The sequence below is a fragment of the Acomys minous genome, assembly GCF_964271855.1.
Source record: "Acomys minous genome assembly, chromosome: 2".
NCBI lineage: Eukaryota > Metazoa > Chordata > Mammalia > Rodentia > Muridae > Acomys > Acomys minous.
In genome coordinates this window covers 121,551,814-121,566,154 of record NC_140484.1, presented here as the reverse complement: position 1 = coordinate 121,566,154, position 14,341 = coordinate 121,551,814, and the positions used below count along the sequence as shown (strand labels likewise).

The 14,341-nt window shown below is 41.8% G+C and overlaps 1 protein-coding gene across 1 annotated transcript in view; it reads right to left on the bottom strand.

Moving 5' to 3' along the window:
* Window positions 1–743: 743 nt before the first annotated feature.
* Window positions 744–14,341, bottom strand: part of RAB38 (RAB38, member RAS oncogene family) — a 63,895-nt gene continuing 50,297 nt past the window's right edge. The window contains exon 3 of the mRNA XM_084773385.1: window positions 744–1,623. Coding sequence (XP_084629511.1) covers window positions 1,471–1,623 — 153 coding nt within the window. The 3' untranslated portion in view covers window positions 744–1,470. The remainder of the gene's footprint in view (window positions 1,624–14,341) is intronic.

Sequence of the window (14,341 nt, the reverse complement as noted above, 5' to 3'; positions counted from 1 at the left end):
CTTTGTGCTTTAGGTTCACCTTTTTCTCATGGCTAGTGTCATTCTACCTTTATTTTTCAAAGACTTGGTGGCTACTGATATGTCCTCACTGGGAGAGTATCTCTTCAGATCATTTTTATTGGATTATTGTTGTTGCCATTGAGTTTTTAGAGTCCCTCTGTATTTTTTTATTAATTCTTTACCAGTGAATAGTTTGAAAGTATCTTTCCCATTCTGTAGTTTGTCCCCTTGCGCTGCTGCTGCTTGCATCCTTTGCTGTGCAAAAGCTTGATTTGATAGAATCGTATTTACCTTAGATCTGTCCTCTACCCACCTCATGGGTATCTTAGCCCCGTGGTACTACTGCTTTCAGCTTTCGCCACCAGCAATGAGTCCATCCTGGCTGTGAATGTATTATAAATACCAAACAAAATAGTTCTGTTAAAAATGTTATCCACCTGCAGCATTTCAACAATAAGGCCAGTTATTTGTCTTTACATTCATTGTTCTGTCACTTTCTTGGTTGGAATGTATGAAGGCATATTTCTGTGATTAACCAAAATAAACACTGATTAATTCCTTGTCTTAACTACTGAATGAAACAGTTGATGCAGATATAATGAACTCCTCCCAATTCCTTACCTCCTTTCAAAAATCAACTGTAGAAATGGATTTTGAGAAACATGGTTGTATTGTCAAAACAAAACAAAGCACAATCGAAAATGACACAGTACTAAGAAAGAACTTGAAGGCAGCATCAGACATAGGGAAACAGCATCTTTAATGTTTTATTTTTCACTTGTGAAAAATATATATAATATATCTTACATGTACAGAGGGGTCCTGCAGCTACAGTCAGAGGAAGCTAAAAGAAAGGCACACACAGGGAGCAAGATCTTTCCATACGGTTTTCAGTTAAACCAGCATTCAGGGCACAGCAAGTGACAATGAAGGCAGCCAAAGCACAGGGTGCCGGTGCAGACGGCTCTAAAGAGCAACATCACAGACAACCCTTAGGTCTGCAGTGAATGGAGAAAATACCGTTTCTATTTAATACACCTATTGGACGGCCCAGACACAAATTGAAACCTGCACAAAGACCCACCAGGACAAGGCAAATCCCGACTCTTCGCTTGACCTCCGCCTTGCTCTCTTATTCCCCTTCTCAAGAAGCCCAGAAGCTTCTGCTGATTTAAAGGAATAAATATCAGGGCTGGCTGTGTCCCTGAGTGACTTTTCTCAGTGCTAAAACAGCATTTTTGCAACAGACTAATATTTTAAAAGCTTGTAAACACTGTGCTGACAGCGGGGGAAACATGTAAAGAACATTTGCTGCTGCTCTCTGACAGGACACATACCGTCATACACCTTTGGCTTGTCACATGGGCTTCCCTACCATGACGCTTACCCAACGTGGTCATAAAGAAAACCTGAAGAACAATTCATGAAGGCCACGGGGTTCTTTCTGCCGTATGCCAGCAGAGGAGCCTTCTAGGATTTGGCACAGCCAGAGCAGCTGGCAACCTTAGGTGATGTGAGGTGGGGCTTCACAATGTCCGGCTCTATGGACTCTATGAGGTCACACTCGTTCGCAAGTATGTGCTTGACCAGGCACCTTGAGGCTTCATCAATGTTTATATTCTCCTGGGGGAGGGGGGGAGGAAAACAAACAATTTTCTTTTAATGCAACCTTCGAAAATAACAGTATCCTGTAAGATAAAATCCAATATTTTAAAAATATGTGTTTGTGTGTTGCAGTTGTCTCCACGTACACATACATGTACACTGGAATGTGGTGGACAGAGGACAGCCGTAAGTGTTGTGTCTCAGGCACCTCTGCCTTTCTTTGAGACACAGTACCTAACTGGCCTGGGACTTGCCACATAGGCTAGGCTGGCTGGCCATTGGGGTTCATGGACCTGCCTTCCCAGCAATGGGATGAGAGGGGCCTTGGGAGCCGCTTGTCTGGAATTTGATGCCCATATTCTGGGGATCAGAAGCCGATCCCTGTGCTCACAAAACAAGTCCTTTACCCACTGAGCTCTCTCTCCAGCCAAGGCAGTATTTTTGGTGACTCATGTAAAAATCCTTTCTGTACACTATCCACATATACTCTTGTTTTCCTTCATCCTCATTGCTACATTCCTTCCTTTCTTCCTTCCTTCTTTCCTTTCTATGTCTTGGCTCTTCACGAAAGTTAGCATAGAGATTTCACTTTGCCAAATAGGAATAACATTGTTTGCTGGACTCATTTAATGGGTTACATTTTTTAGATTTCCACCTGTTCATCTATAATCGTATATGAGACACAAACCTTTTCAGTCTAGCTTAGACTTACAATTCCCCTGATTCAGATTGCTTTTATAGGCGCAATAGGAAATAGAGGCAATAGGACATCTTTTGCAGCACTCACTAGCAGTTTGACAAATATTTCTATCTTTCTGCCTTCCAGCCAAATGAAACAAATCCCATGCTTCTGGCCTCCTTGAACTCAGACAAACATGTGACAGCTGCTGGCCAATTAAATATGAGAAATATGAGTGAGAAGCCAGGTGTCTTATTTTCTCAGTTAGAGGCAATAAAAGTCAGGGTTATACTGCCCCACGTTCCTTTCCTATGATGTCATGGAGAGCTGGAAGTGGGATTGCTTAGACTCTGCTCCAATCCATTTGTGATGATAAATGTAGCCTGGGTAGGATTTATGCTTTTGCTATCTGAGGTCACTGAGAATAGAAATGATTCTATCATGGTATCGCCTAGGCATTGCCGATGGAGGCCACTCTTGAAAGGAAAACGTGAAGTCAGAAGTGGACCCAGGGCTGCAAGACAGCTCAGTGAGCAGCACTTGCTACAAAATTGTAAGGATATGAGTTAAAAGCCCCCCATAATCCATGTCAAGACACGGATGCAGTAGCCTGAGTGCATGTAACACTAGCACACGCTTGCGTGAAGATGTGAGGTGCACACAGGGAACTTGATGCTCACTCGTGGGCCAGTTAGCTAAACACTGGCAGTGGAAATACAACAAAAAGACCCTGTAGTCAAACAAGGGGGAAGGTGAGAATCAACACCCAAGTTTGTGTGCTGACTTACATGTAGACACTGTGGCACGGCATGGCACCCCCTTCCTTACATGCGCATGGGGGTCACGTAAGAAATGAGTTTAGTGTTAATAATAGAAGAAATTTTAATTTTGAAAAATGGAACAAACATTTGAATCTAAAATATACATAATTTTTTGGTCTAAACAGGGTTTCTCTGAGTAGCACTGGTGGTCCTGGACTCACTTTGTAGACCAGGCTGGCCTAGAACTCACAGAGATCTGCCTGCCTCTGCTTCCCAGAGTGCTAGAATTACAAGCATGCACCACCATGCCTGGCTTACATCAGATGTTTAATTGCTAGAAATTGTGGGAGGTTTCCTTCTGAACAGAAACAAAAGAAATAAAGAATTTACCACCAGGATAACACACACACACACACACACACACACACACACACACACACACACATTACATATATATAATACATATATGTGTATGTATGTATATATAAGTGTATATATATATATAGTATTCCCACCATCACACCCAGATGTCACACCTGAACTCCTTGCTTCAAGATAATAATCTGAGGCTGTTGCAGCACCTGGACCAGACACAGATCAAGACTTTGCTCCTGAATCCAGCCAGTTGTTTATGTCACTGAGGAAAAACCTCATTGCTGTTTCTCTGCTATATTCCATTCATGATGGTGAGAACGGGTAATTGCACTTAGTCTTGTAGGTTCAGAGTACAAGATGGCATCTCCCACTAAAGAAATCCTATATGTGAGCTTGATTTTAAAGTATATGCTCAAGTAGTCAAGATGCCAATACCACTTTCTTTGTAACTATTTCTTATGTGTCAGAAATGAAGGCACATTTCCGTCCCTCAAAACAGACATGAGCTGTTATCATATGTTGGCAGGTAAAAAAGAACCATAAGTTTAGAAAGGCTATGGACTTTTACCATGATTGCACAGCAGGTGGCTTGGAAGACCAGACCACCTCTGCACACCCCAGCATTCAACCATGTCTTTTACCAAGCAATATTTAACTTACTGTCAAGAATTTTTCTCATTTTATACTTATTCTTTGACCGTTTTATATATGCATATCATGAACTTTAGACATATTCACCCCCACTGTCCTCACTCAGCCCCTCCCCATTCCACAGAAAGATTTCCTCTTCACAAAAAAACAAACAAACAAGCCTTTTCACAATTTCATGGCTTTTTCTCTCTGTGACGCCCTGAGTTTAATGAGGGAAGTTTGTATGAGAGTATGTGAAAGGCTATATACTGGAGCATAAACTACTTTTTTGTGTGACTACACTACTGAAGAAAATGACAATCTCTCCCCAGTAGCCAGTCACTACCAAATAGCCCACTGGAGAGAGGCGGGGCCTTGTGGGTTCTTCCCTGACCCATGACAAAATGCTATCTAAGCTATTTTAAAGATCAAATGCAGTAACAGAATTATTTATACAGATACAATGTATATTAAGTAAATCTCCTCATTTGTTACATACTGTAAACACGTGCTTATTCTGTAAAATTTTTTGTGGTTTCCTTGACCTCTCTGGCTCCTCGAATCCTTCCTCTCCCTCTGTAACAGGATTCCCCAATCTCCACTTAATGTTCGGCTGCATCATTTTTCATCAGTTGCTGGGTGAAGCCTCTCTGATGACAGTTATGCTAAGCTCCTGTCTGCAAGTATAGCGGAATATCACTAATAGTGTCAGGGTGGGCCCCCTCTAGTGGCATGGGTCTCAAGCGGGGCCAGTCATTGGTGGCCCTTCCCTCAAAATCTGTTCCATCTTTCACCCCTGTACATCTTGTAGACAGGATCAAAGGTTTTGTGGCTGGATTGGCGTCCCAATCCCTCCTTTGGAAGCCTTTCCTGGTTACAGAAGATGTACTAATCTGGGCCCAAAGAACTACCTACTAGAGAGCATAAATGGGATGGACCTAGGTCCTCTTTTGTGCAGTGGGGTCTTCATGTGAGACTCCTGAAGTGGGAACAGAGGCTCCCTGACTACATTGCCTGCCTTTGAATCCCCTTCTCCTAACCAGGTTGCCATAACAGAAGAAGATGCACCTAATCTTACTGTTGGTGGATATCCATGGGAGGGGTGGATGTGGAGAGCAAGTGAGGTGAGAGGGAGGGACTGGGAGGAGAAGAGGGAAGGAAAGCTGCATGGAGATGCAAAAGGAATAAATAACTAAAAAGTTATTTATAAATATCTAATGTAAGTTATATTAGGAATGCAAAAAAAAAAGAATTCAGAGCACTTGGCAAGTGTTTTCATACAAGGATTAGCGTAATTGTCACTTTCTAAAAAAATATTTATATAATAGAAAAACTTTAAACATTAAGAGGACCCCTCCATGTATAATGTAACTTGGGTTTTTAGTGTTTCTCAATATCTATTAATATATTAACATGACAATTAAGTAGGGTTTTCATTCATTAATGTACAAATTGGCAAAACCTCTTAGTGAAGAGGGTTAAATGCTAATATTGTCAAGTAAATGACAGTCATGATGAGAAAATTACTTAAATATCTGAATAGTCGGTGGCAGCTTACCTAGACAGTTCCCATAACAGACAAGATGATGCAGGGGAAATTGTTTTTGGAGAGTAACTTATCAAGTGAAGGTAAGTGGGATTAGTACTGGGGTGGGGTATGGGGCTCCCCATAAAGAAAACTCGAAGAGCCGAGGAGTAACAGAATCTCACTGAGGCTGTAAATAGATACACAGTGGCAGTTCACAGTGACTGAGCCACATCCATCATTTTAACAAGTATTACCTGCTAAGTCCTGGACACAGGGTTGAGGATGAGAAACACTCATTCGAGTCTAGGCTTACACACTAGAAAAGAGCGCATGAACCACAGAGGTATAAAGTGTCCAGAGAGAGCATCTGGAGGCCAGCGCATCGCAGAAGTGTGAACACCAGGACCTCTTGGAGGTGAAGTACTAATAAGTACAATTCTATACAATCCTGTTACAGACAGGACAAGATGCTGAGCACTCTGCCTTACCCTCTATCAATTCATGTTCGTGCCTACAAGTACTTGTGTGCTGCTAGTTACCATGGCAGCATGACCAGTTCAGACTGTAGGCTTAAAGATGAAGCCAAGGAGCAGTCAGGCTTCCACTTAGCACTGTACTCACCGTGTGCGTGCTGTAAAAAGGAAGAGAAGGTGTATGAAGTCACATGCTTGTCTTAGTTCCCTCACATTTTTGGCTCTTATGTCACCTCAGGAAGTGCAAAGTGTTAGATGCTCCCATGACAGTAAGAGTGAGAAATGTGGCCCATAGACCCCTGTACTTGAATACTTGGTCCCCGGATGGTGGTGATGTTTGGGCAAGTTATGGAATCCTAAGGAGGTGGGGCTTCCCTGGATGAAGTACATGATTAGAGGTGGACCTTGACGTCTTAGAGCCTGGCTCCATTCCCTGTTCTCTCTCTTTACTTCCTTTGTATGCATGAAACATGATCTCTCTCCTTCCTGACTACCAGGCCAGCCCCGTGCTTTCCTTGCTGTCTTTCTAGTAATGGTGACTATACATCCCTTGGAACTTACAGCTAAAATAAACCCCCTTTTGCTCGGAAGTGCTTTAAATAATGATATTTTATCACAACAGAAAAGTAACCACTATCCCTCACTTTTTTTCCTCTGGAAAAGAGAAAAATAAAACAAAACTAAACAAACAAAAAACCCCAAAGAACAAGCAAAATGACCACGATAATAAATTCAATATATTAATACTTAAACCAAGTGAAATACGTGGAGCAGTGGAGGACACGGCATGATCCACAGTCTTCGCACATACGGTTTCACTTAGCATCTGAAGAACAATAATGTGTGAATTCCACCCCTTCATCTGGCAGCTGAGGAAATTGAGATCGAAAAGGAGTTAAGTGGCTAGCCCCAAGCCACACATTAGTAAGTGGTAGGGCCAGGTGTGAGTTCGTGGGAAATAGTAAATAGTGATAATGACCGTAGGCTTACTGCCAAAGGGTGAGGGAAGTGTGCAGTGCCTAAAGCCAGCTTGAATTCATTTCAACTCTTCTAAATATCTCCCTAATAAATACAGGGATGGAGTGGATAAGTGCTTGGTGCCAGCATGAAAAAGAGAAAGAGCATGTCAATGGGACCTCAAGCCTGCTTGTGACAGCTGATACCCTTACCAATATACATAGTGTGCTTTTTCCTGCTTTCATCGTACACCACTAGAGTAGCAGTTAAAGGCTGAGAAAACACATACCAATGTAGAAACTGTTAAAAAGACTTTAGTGGCGTGTATGAACACATGCATGCCAACCCAAGAAAGCTGGTTCTCTCCCTCCACCGGGGATTGAACTCAGATCATCAGCTTTGGCAGTAGGTACGCTTACCTTCTGAGTGCCCTCTCTAGTCTAATATAGAACAAAGCTCCCTGCCATTTTGTGCCAAGGCCAAGATGGATGGTTGAAACTTCAGGAGACACTTTAGGAGAAATTTAGGAGACACTACCCTTTTTCCATTGAATAGATTTGGCTTCTTTGTCAAAAATCAAGTGACCATATGTGTATGGATTCATTTCTGGGTCTTCGATTCGATTCCATTAATCAACCAGCCTATTGCTGTGCCAGTACCATGCTGTTTTAATTATTGTTGCTCTATAATACAACTTGAGATCAGGGGACTGACTTCCACATGAACTCTGGTGGGGAGGCCTGGTGGCACTCAGAGGAAGGATAACAGTTATCAACAAGAGACTTTATACCCTATGATCATATAGAGGAGGAAGTGGTTCCCCTCAGTCACAGACATAGGGGAGGGGAATAGAGTGAAAGTGGGAGGGAGGGAAGAATGGGAGGAAACAAGGGATAGGATAACAACTGAGATGTAATATGAATAAATTAATTTTAAAAAAAAAGAAAAAAAGAAAAAAAACTTCATTTAGGTTGCCAGTATCACTTCCTGAGCTACTCTGCATCCGGGTAGACAGGTCGAGCTCATATTGCAGGTGACTGTGCAGAAGGAGAAGTGCTACCTGGGGATTTCTGGTTGCATATGTGACTCAGTGTAGTAACAGCATCCCAGGAGCATCTGCTGCCTGAAGCGGAATTTACACACTCTGTGTCTCCCAAGCCACACACAGGCTGGCAGGATCAGGCTGATTCACTCGCACATTTGCAGTGTGAGGAGAAGGTGTATTGTGCTTGCAGCTTCAGGTCAAAATGCTCAGGCTGGGGCCACTGCTATGGACTGGCTTTACTGTACCAGTAGCTGAGCCAGAGAAACAGACTTAAAATTGCCAAGAAAGCATCTCACTAAAACAAATGGTTGTGACTCCTATGGTTAGACAACTGAGTTATGTACAAGATAATGCTGTCAGGCATCAACCATGCCCCACCACTTGCCAGCCACATTTCTAGATAAGGAAGTCATAAGGCCCAGAAAACTCACCTCGAGCAGAGCTTGCCTTTGGTCAATCTGTCATGTCAACCAAAATGCAACTTCCGGTGTTACTCTTTGAGCATCACACAACAGGTTGTTTTTTGTTTTTTGTTTTTTGTTTGTTTGTTTGGTTGGTTGGTTGGTTTTTTTTTTTAGGTTTTAAAGTAGATAGAAAATAATTTCACTACTAAGCTCAGAGTTCTCAGTCATGGCTATGGATGTCTACCATGTAAGCCTACAAATGTACATTACCAGAGACCTCCTCTCAGGCACTAATTCAATGGGTCTGGCCCAATAACCCACATGGAGAGGCTTCAGAAGATTCTGGACTGAGGAGATGACTCAGTTGGTAAAAGTCCTTGTTTTGGAAGCCTGAGCATGTGAGTTCAAGTCTTCAGCATCCATGTAACAGCTGGGAATGGCTACATTGAGAGGGGCAGATGGGTAGATGCTGGGAGCTCACTTGCCAGTCAGCCTAGCTGAAAAAGAATGAGCTTCCGGTTCAGTGAAAGACACTGTCTTAAGGGAATAAGGCAGATGGCAGTAAAAGAAAACACCCAACAGCCTTTACATGTTTCAGTGCTTGAGGGTGGGCACCTGTGGACATACAAACAGTCATGCATACATGAATGTATACATAATACCAACATACATGTATGTACACATGAATCATAGTACACATATACAAGGACAGAGCATGTGTGCACGCACAGAAAGACAGAAAGACAGAGAGAGAGAGAGAGAGAGAGAGAGAGAGAGAGAGAGAGAGAGAGAGAGCAGAGAGAGAGAGAGAGAGCAGAGAGCAGAGAGGTGGCCTAATTGGTGAAGCACTTGAGTTCAGTTCCCCAAAGTCCATGTAAAAAGCTGAGTGAGGTGTCATGTCTATGCAATCACAGCACTGAAGGGGCAGAGAAAGAACTGTCCCTGCGGCTTGCTGGCCAGCCAGTCCAGCCAAACTGGTGAGATTCAGGTTTTGTAAGAGAACCTGTCCTAACAAAGAAGGTAGGGACTGATTACAGGAGGTACCTAATGGTAAGCGCTGCCTTCCAGGCACACGTGCACACAGGCACACAGGCACACAGGCGGTGCACTCACACCCCTTCCCAAGTATACAAACATACACAAAACTAAAGAAATGAAATGTACATCCACTTATAAGACACAGATAGGAAAGAGATCTATAAAATCATTGTCCTTCTAATTTCTATTTTGGAACTTGTGAAAATATAATTTAGTAGAGTGCCGTACACAGGAACGATTCCGATTTTCCTGTGGAGCATAGCATCTATTCTAACTACCTGGGGTCTGGAGATTGTCTCAGTTTTTATTCAACTCTTTAGGACATCTACCTGGAGACAAATTAGTTAATCTTTGACCTCCAGTGCCAGAGAGGGAGTAAAAACTCAAATAGAAAAAGTTTCACGTCTGTTTTGTTAGAAGCCGACAAAGAATTCACTTTCCACGACCTTCCCAAACACATCAATCTCAGAACCAGACGTACTAGAGGCCTGGGCTTACAGCACTAAAGTCCTCGTCACTGTGAAGTTGGCATTAGAGCAGGAGTGTGTCGGGTAATAGCACTACAGTAAGAAGTCTTACACAGACAGACACGGAAGCCCCTCACCCTGAGAACACACGTCACATCTCTACCGAACATTTAAGTGCTTTCCTACAGCTTCAGGGCCTCATATTTCTCAGGTCTCCTCTCTGATCTGCCAAGGAACACTTCCTCCACCACCTGGGTGGCCATGTACCCCACTTCAGCCCTGAAAACACCCTCGATTTTTACAGAGTCACCAAACACTAAAGAGGAATGGAAAACGAGTCAGCCTTCTCAGACACCCGAGAAATTTAAGGCAAACAGAAGAAAATAGGACTTATGGGCATTACAGAGGTTACTGAATTGCACCGCTTTTGCTGCCCACCCTCCTCCTCGTTTCTGAAAACATTCTCTTCTCGGAGTAGTCTTCCGTCTGTTTTATGAAATGCATTCTCTATGTTATCTGTCTCTTTATAGTCACCTCAACGGACCCTTAGGACTGTGCCTTTCCTGCCTGTTACTAGTGTCCCCAGAACAGCATCATGTTTAGCTATAATGCATACTGTGTGCTACTGACTTTCAACATGGCAAAAACTCTCTAAATCATAGTATTACCCGACATCACTATACCCATGGACAAGCTGAAAATTATATACCATTTATATCCTTTCTCTATTTCAGCTAAGTCAACCCTCCCAAAGAAGCAAAAAACAAACCCCTGAGATTATATAATTTTTCCAGAGTTACCTAACCCACTAATCAAACTAGTCATGTAAACCCAAAATGTATTCGATCAGGTGCAGGACCACAGGCCAGTGGAGTTTCTGTTCTTAGGCTACTCTTCTCCATAAATGATATGTAAGGCACCAGGCATTAGCTCGTCAACCTCATTGCTCTGTTGCTTTCTTTGTAGCCCTGAAAAATTAGAAGTGAGCAGTCTACAGCGTGTTAATACTCATTTCATGATTATTAGTTAGTTTGGTGGCTTTCAGGCTTGAAACCCTTAAGTGGCATAGGCATATTCTTTCTAGCTTGGCAGCTAACTCACTCATCTCCATTAAATTCCCGAACTTGAAGAAGCATGGAATCATACCTACTTTCTTTCTCCTTCATCAAGTACCAAGAGCCCTAAGACTAGGCAGACAGTTCCCAGGTGTTTTTGTTTTGGTTTGTTTTTTTGTTTTTTTTTTTGTTTTTTTTTTGAGTTTGCCATTCCATAGATGCATTTTCCAAACCCAGAATGTGTACCTTACCATGAACCATCACTCAGTCAGAGCATTCACAGATTCTGCTACAATTAACACTTCACTTTTAATTTAGTTGCGTTTTAATTACCCCCACTGCGAATCTTTTGCTAACATAGTGTTAAGACACCCAATAATCAGTTTTAAAAAGAGCCTACCCAAGTTCCAACTCTTTCATTTAGTCAGACATAACAATTCCATTCATGAAGAATTGCTTCAGTTAATATCTGTTCTCATTTGTCAGCTCTGGAAGGCAAGTGCTCCAACGGACACAAATATTAATAGTAATAATTACTAACCCTGCTTGCTTGGATACTCACTCGGTATTCTGCTTTGCATGCTGAAACATATAAACTCATCTGAGAAGAAATATACTCTTAACTCCACTTTGGCAAAGAGGAGACTGAGACACACACAGAATAAACACTTAGCTCACAGTATATGCTGGATGTACTTGATTCAATTTCAAGTGTTATTGATTGCTCACTATGAGCAGAAGTGATCTGTCTTAAAATCTATTTCTGTCTTGATTAAATGCTTTTGTTTTAGCAACTCTGTGTGCTAAGACTGCAATCTGAAAGTGGAGCATCATTGTCCCAGGAAGCAGCAGGGAGTAATGAAATGTAAGAAAGCTCCAGAGTTAAGATCTATAGTGTGACTTATCTCTGGGACCACGGATAAGTAGAAAGGCTCTGCCTCCCCTTCCTAGTCTGCAAAATGAGACCAGTAATAACTCTGTTTCACAGTGCTCTTGATAGAGTTCGGTGATAAACAGAGATGAAACACTCAGACATTGCTCCTGTGCACTCACTGGTACTTCAACACATCTGTGCCTACATCCTGCTCACACTCACACCTTGCTTCAAATCATACCTTGACAATCATTTTATGTGGGGAGTCTCTTGACTTTCTTTGGCTGGGACAGATGCCCTTCAGATACTTCCACCTAATTCTGATCTGCAGGAAAGAGACTTGTTTGTATGCATCCTTCCCTGAGATGCCAGAGCCAATGCTGCATTTCTCTCTACACCACAATGGCTGCATGCAGCATCTAAGTAAATGAACAGCCAATCAACTGACTAAATGAGTGATCAGGTCCTCAGAAGAGTGACAAGTTCAGGTTACAACCTGAAAATACATTTAGATGTGGGTGATTCGGGGAGAGAGTGAAAAAGAAAATATGTTCTCTACAAAATTTACTCCACAAGCCAAGCTGCCTGTTCTAATTTGTGCCCAGCTGCTGTCTGACACCACTCTATCAGGGGAAGTGGGGGACAGCTTGACTGAACCAGTTTATTGTCACTGAGCTGAGCTCAGTTGGATAATTAGACTTTCACCCAAGCAGACTTAACTTGCATCATTTATTTCCTTTAGAAATAATTCTTTAACTGTGTTGTTCCTGTTTAGAATAACTATTGCTGATTAATAACTAAATTTATATAGACAAAAGACAAGTTTTCTTAAGCCTTACTTATAAGGTAAAACTAATTAATGACATCTACTTGTTGGAATGTTCAAGTTTCATTTCTGTTGAGAGAAAATATCCTAACAAAATCAACTTAGTGAAGAAAGGCTTCATTTGGCTTATATTGCAGGTTATTGAGGGTAAATCTAGGCAGAAACTTAAGGCATCCAGTCCTCAGTCAAGAGCAGAGGGAAACAAATGCTAGGATCCTTGCTTACTTTCTCTGATCACTCTCTTCTTTTCTTACACTGCTCAGAGTGCTGAGCCTAGGAAATGGTGCCACATGCAATGGGCTGAGTCTTCCAACATCAATTAACAATCAAAACAGTCCTACACAGCCACAACCACAGAGCAACTTGACCTCCATCATTCCTCATTAAGACTGTTTTCTGAGCTGGAGAGATGGCTCAGCAGTTAAAAGCACTTCCTCTTCTTGTAGAGGAACTGGGGTAAGTTCCCAGTACCCACATGGTGGCTCACAACTTTGTTTAACTCCAGTGCCAAGGGATTTGATACCCATTTCTTGTCTCCATGCAGGTGAAGCACTCATGCACATAAAATAAAAATAAATATTTAAGTAAGAAAACTGTCTGGGCTGGAGAGATGGCTCAGTGGTTAAGACTGACTGCTCTTCCAGAGGTGACGAGTTCAATTACCAGCAACCACATGGTGGCTCACAACCATCTATGATGTGATCTGATGCCTCCTCTGGCCTGCAGGTGTACATGCAGGCAGTGCTCTGTATACATCACAATAAATAAATAAATAAATCTTTTTTTAAAAAAAAGAAAAATGTCAGTGTGATGGTTAAAACTGAGTGCATAGAATTATAAGGATTATACTCTGGTGCCTCACCTTTGACCATGTCCCCTGGACGGGGAGACCTGGTGGCAATCAGAGGAAGGACAGCAGGTTACCAAGAAGAGACTTGATACCCTATGATCATATAGAGGGGGAGGTAATCCCCCTCAGGAACAGTCATAGGGGAGGGGAATAAGGGGAAATTGGGAGGGAGGGAAGAATGGGAGGATACAAGGGATGGGATAACCATTGAGATGTAACAAGAATAAATTAATAAAGGAGGAAAAAAAAGAAAAAAAACAAACAAAAAAAGAATTATAAGGATTATATATTACATTTTATACTATGTATACAGAGTATATATATATATATATTATGTATACATATTATATAGTACATACATAGTTCATAATATATAAGCCCTGACATTTCTGGAATAGATACTAAGATTGTATATATGCCTATTCAGTATTATCTTTCCCTAACAGATCTTTACAAAATTAAATGAATGTCCATTTATCTTTGTAAAAAAAATTAAATGAAGTTCAAGCTTGATATTATCCTGCCAATCCTTTAGTTTGGTTTTTCTTTATATGTGACCCCTTTGTCTATTCCTCAATTAACTCTTTAGTAGAGTGTGGCGGTTTGAATGAAATGGTAGGATTGGTCCCCATTGTCTCATATATTTAACACTTGGTCATTAGGAAGTGGCACCACTTTACAATGATTAGGAAGTGTGGCCTTGTTAGTGGTTTCAAATGTCAGCCCCAATTAAATGCTTTCTTTTCTAAGAGTTACTGTGGTCATATTGTTTCT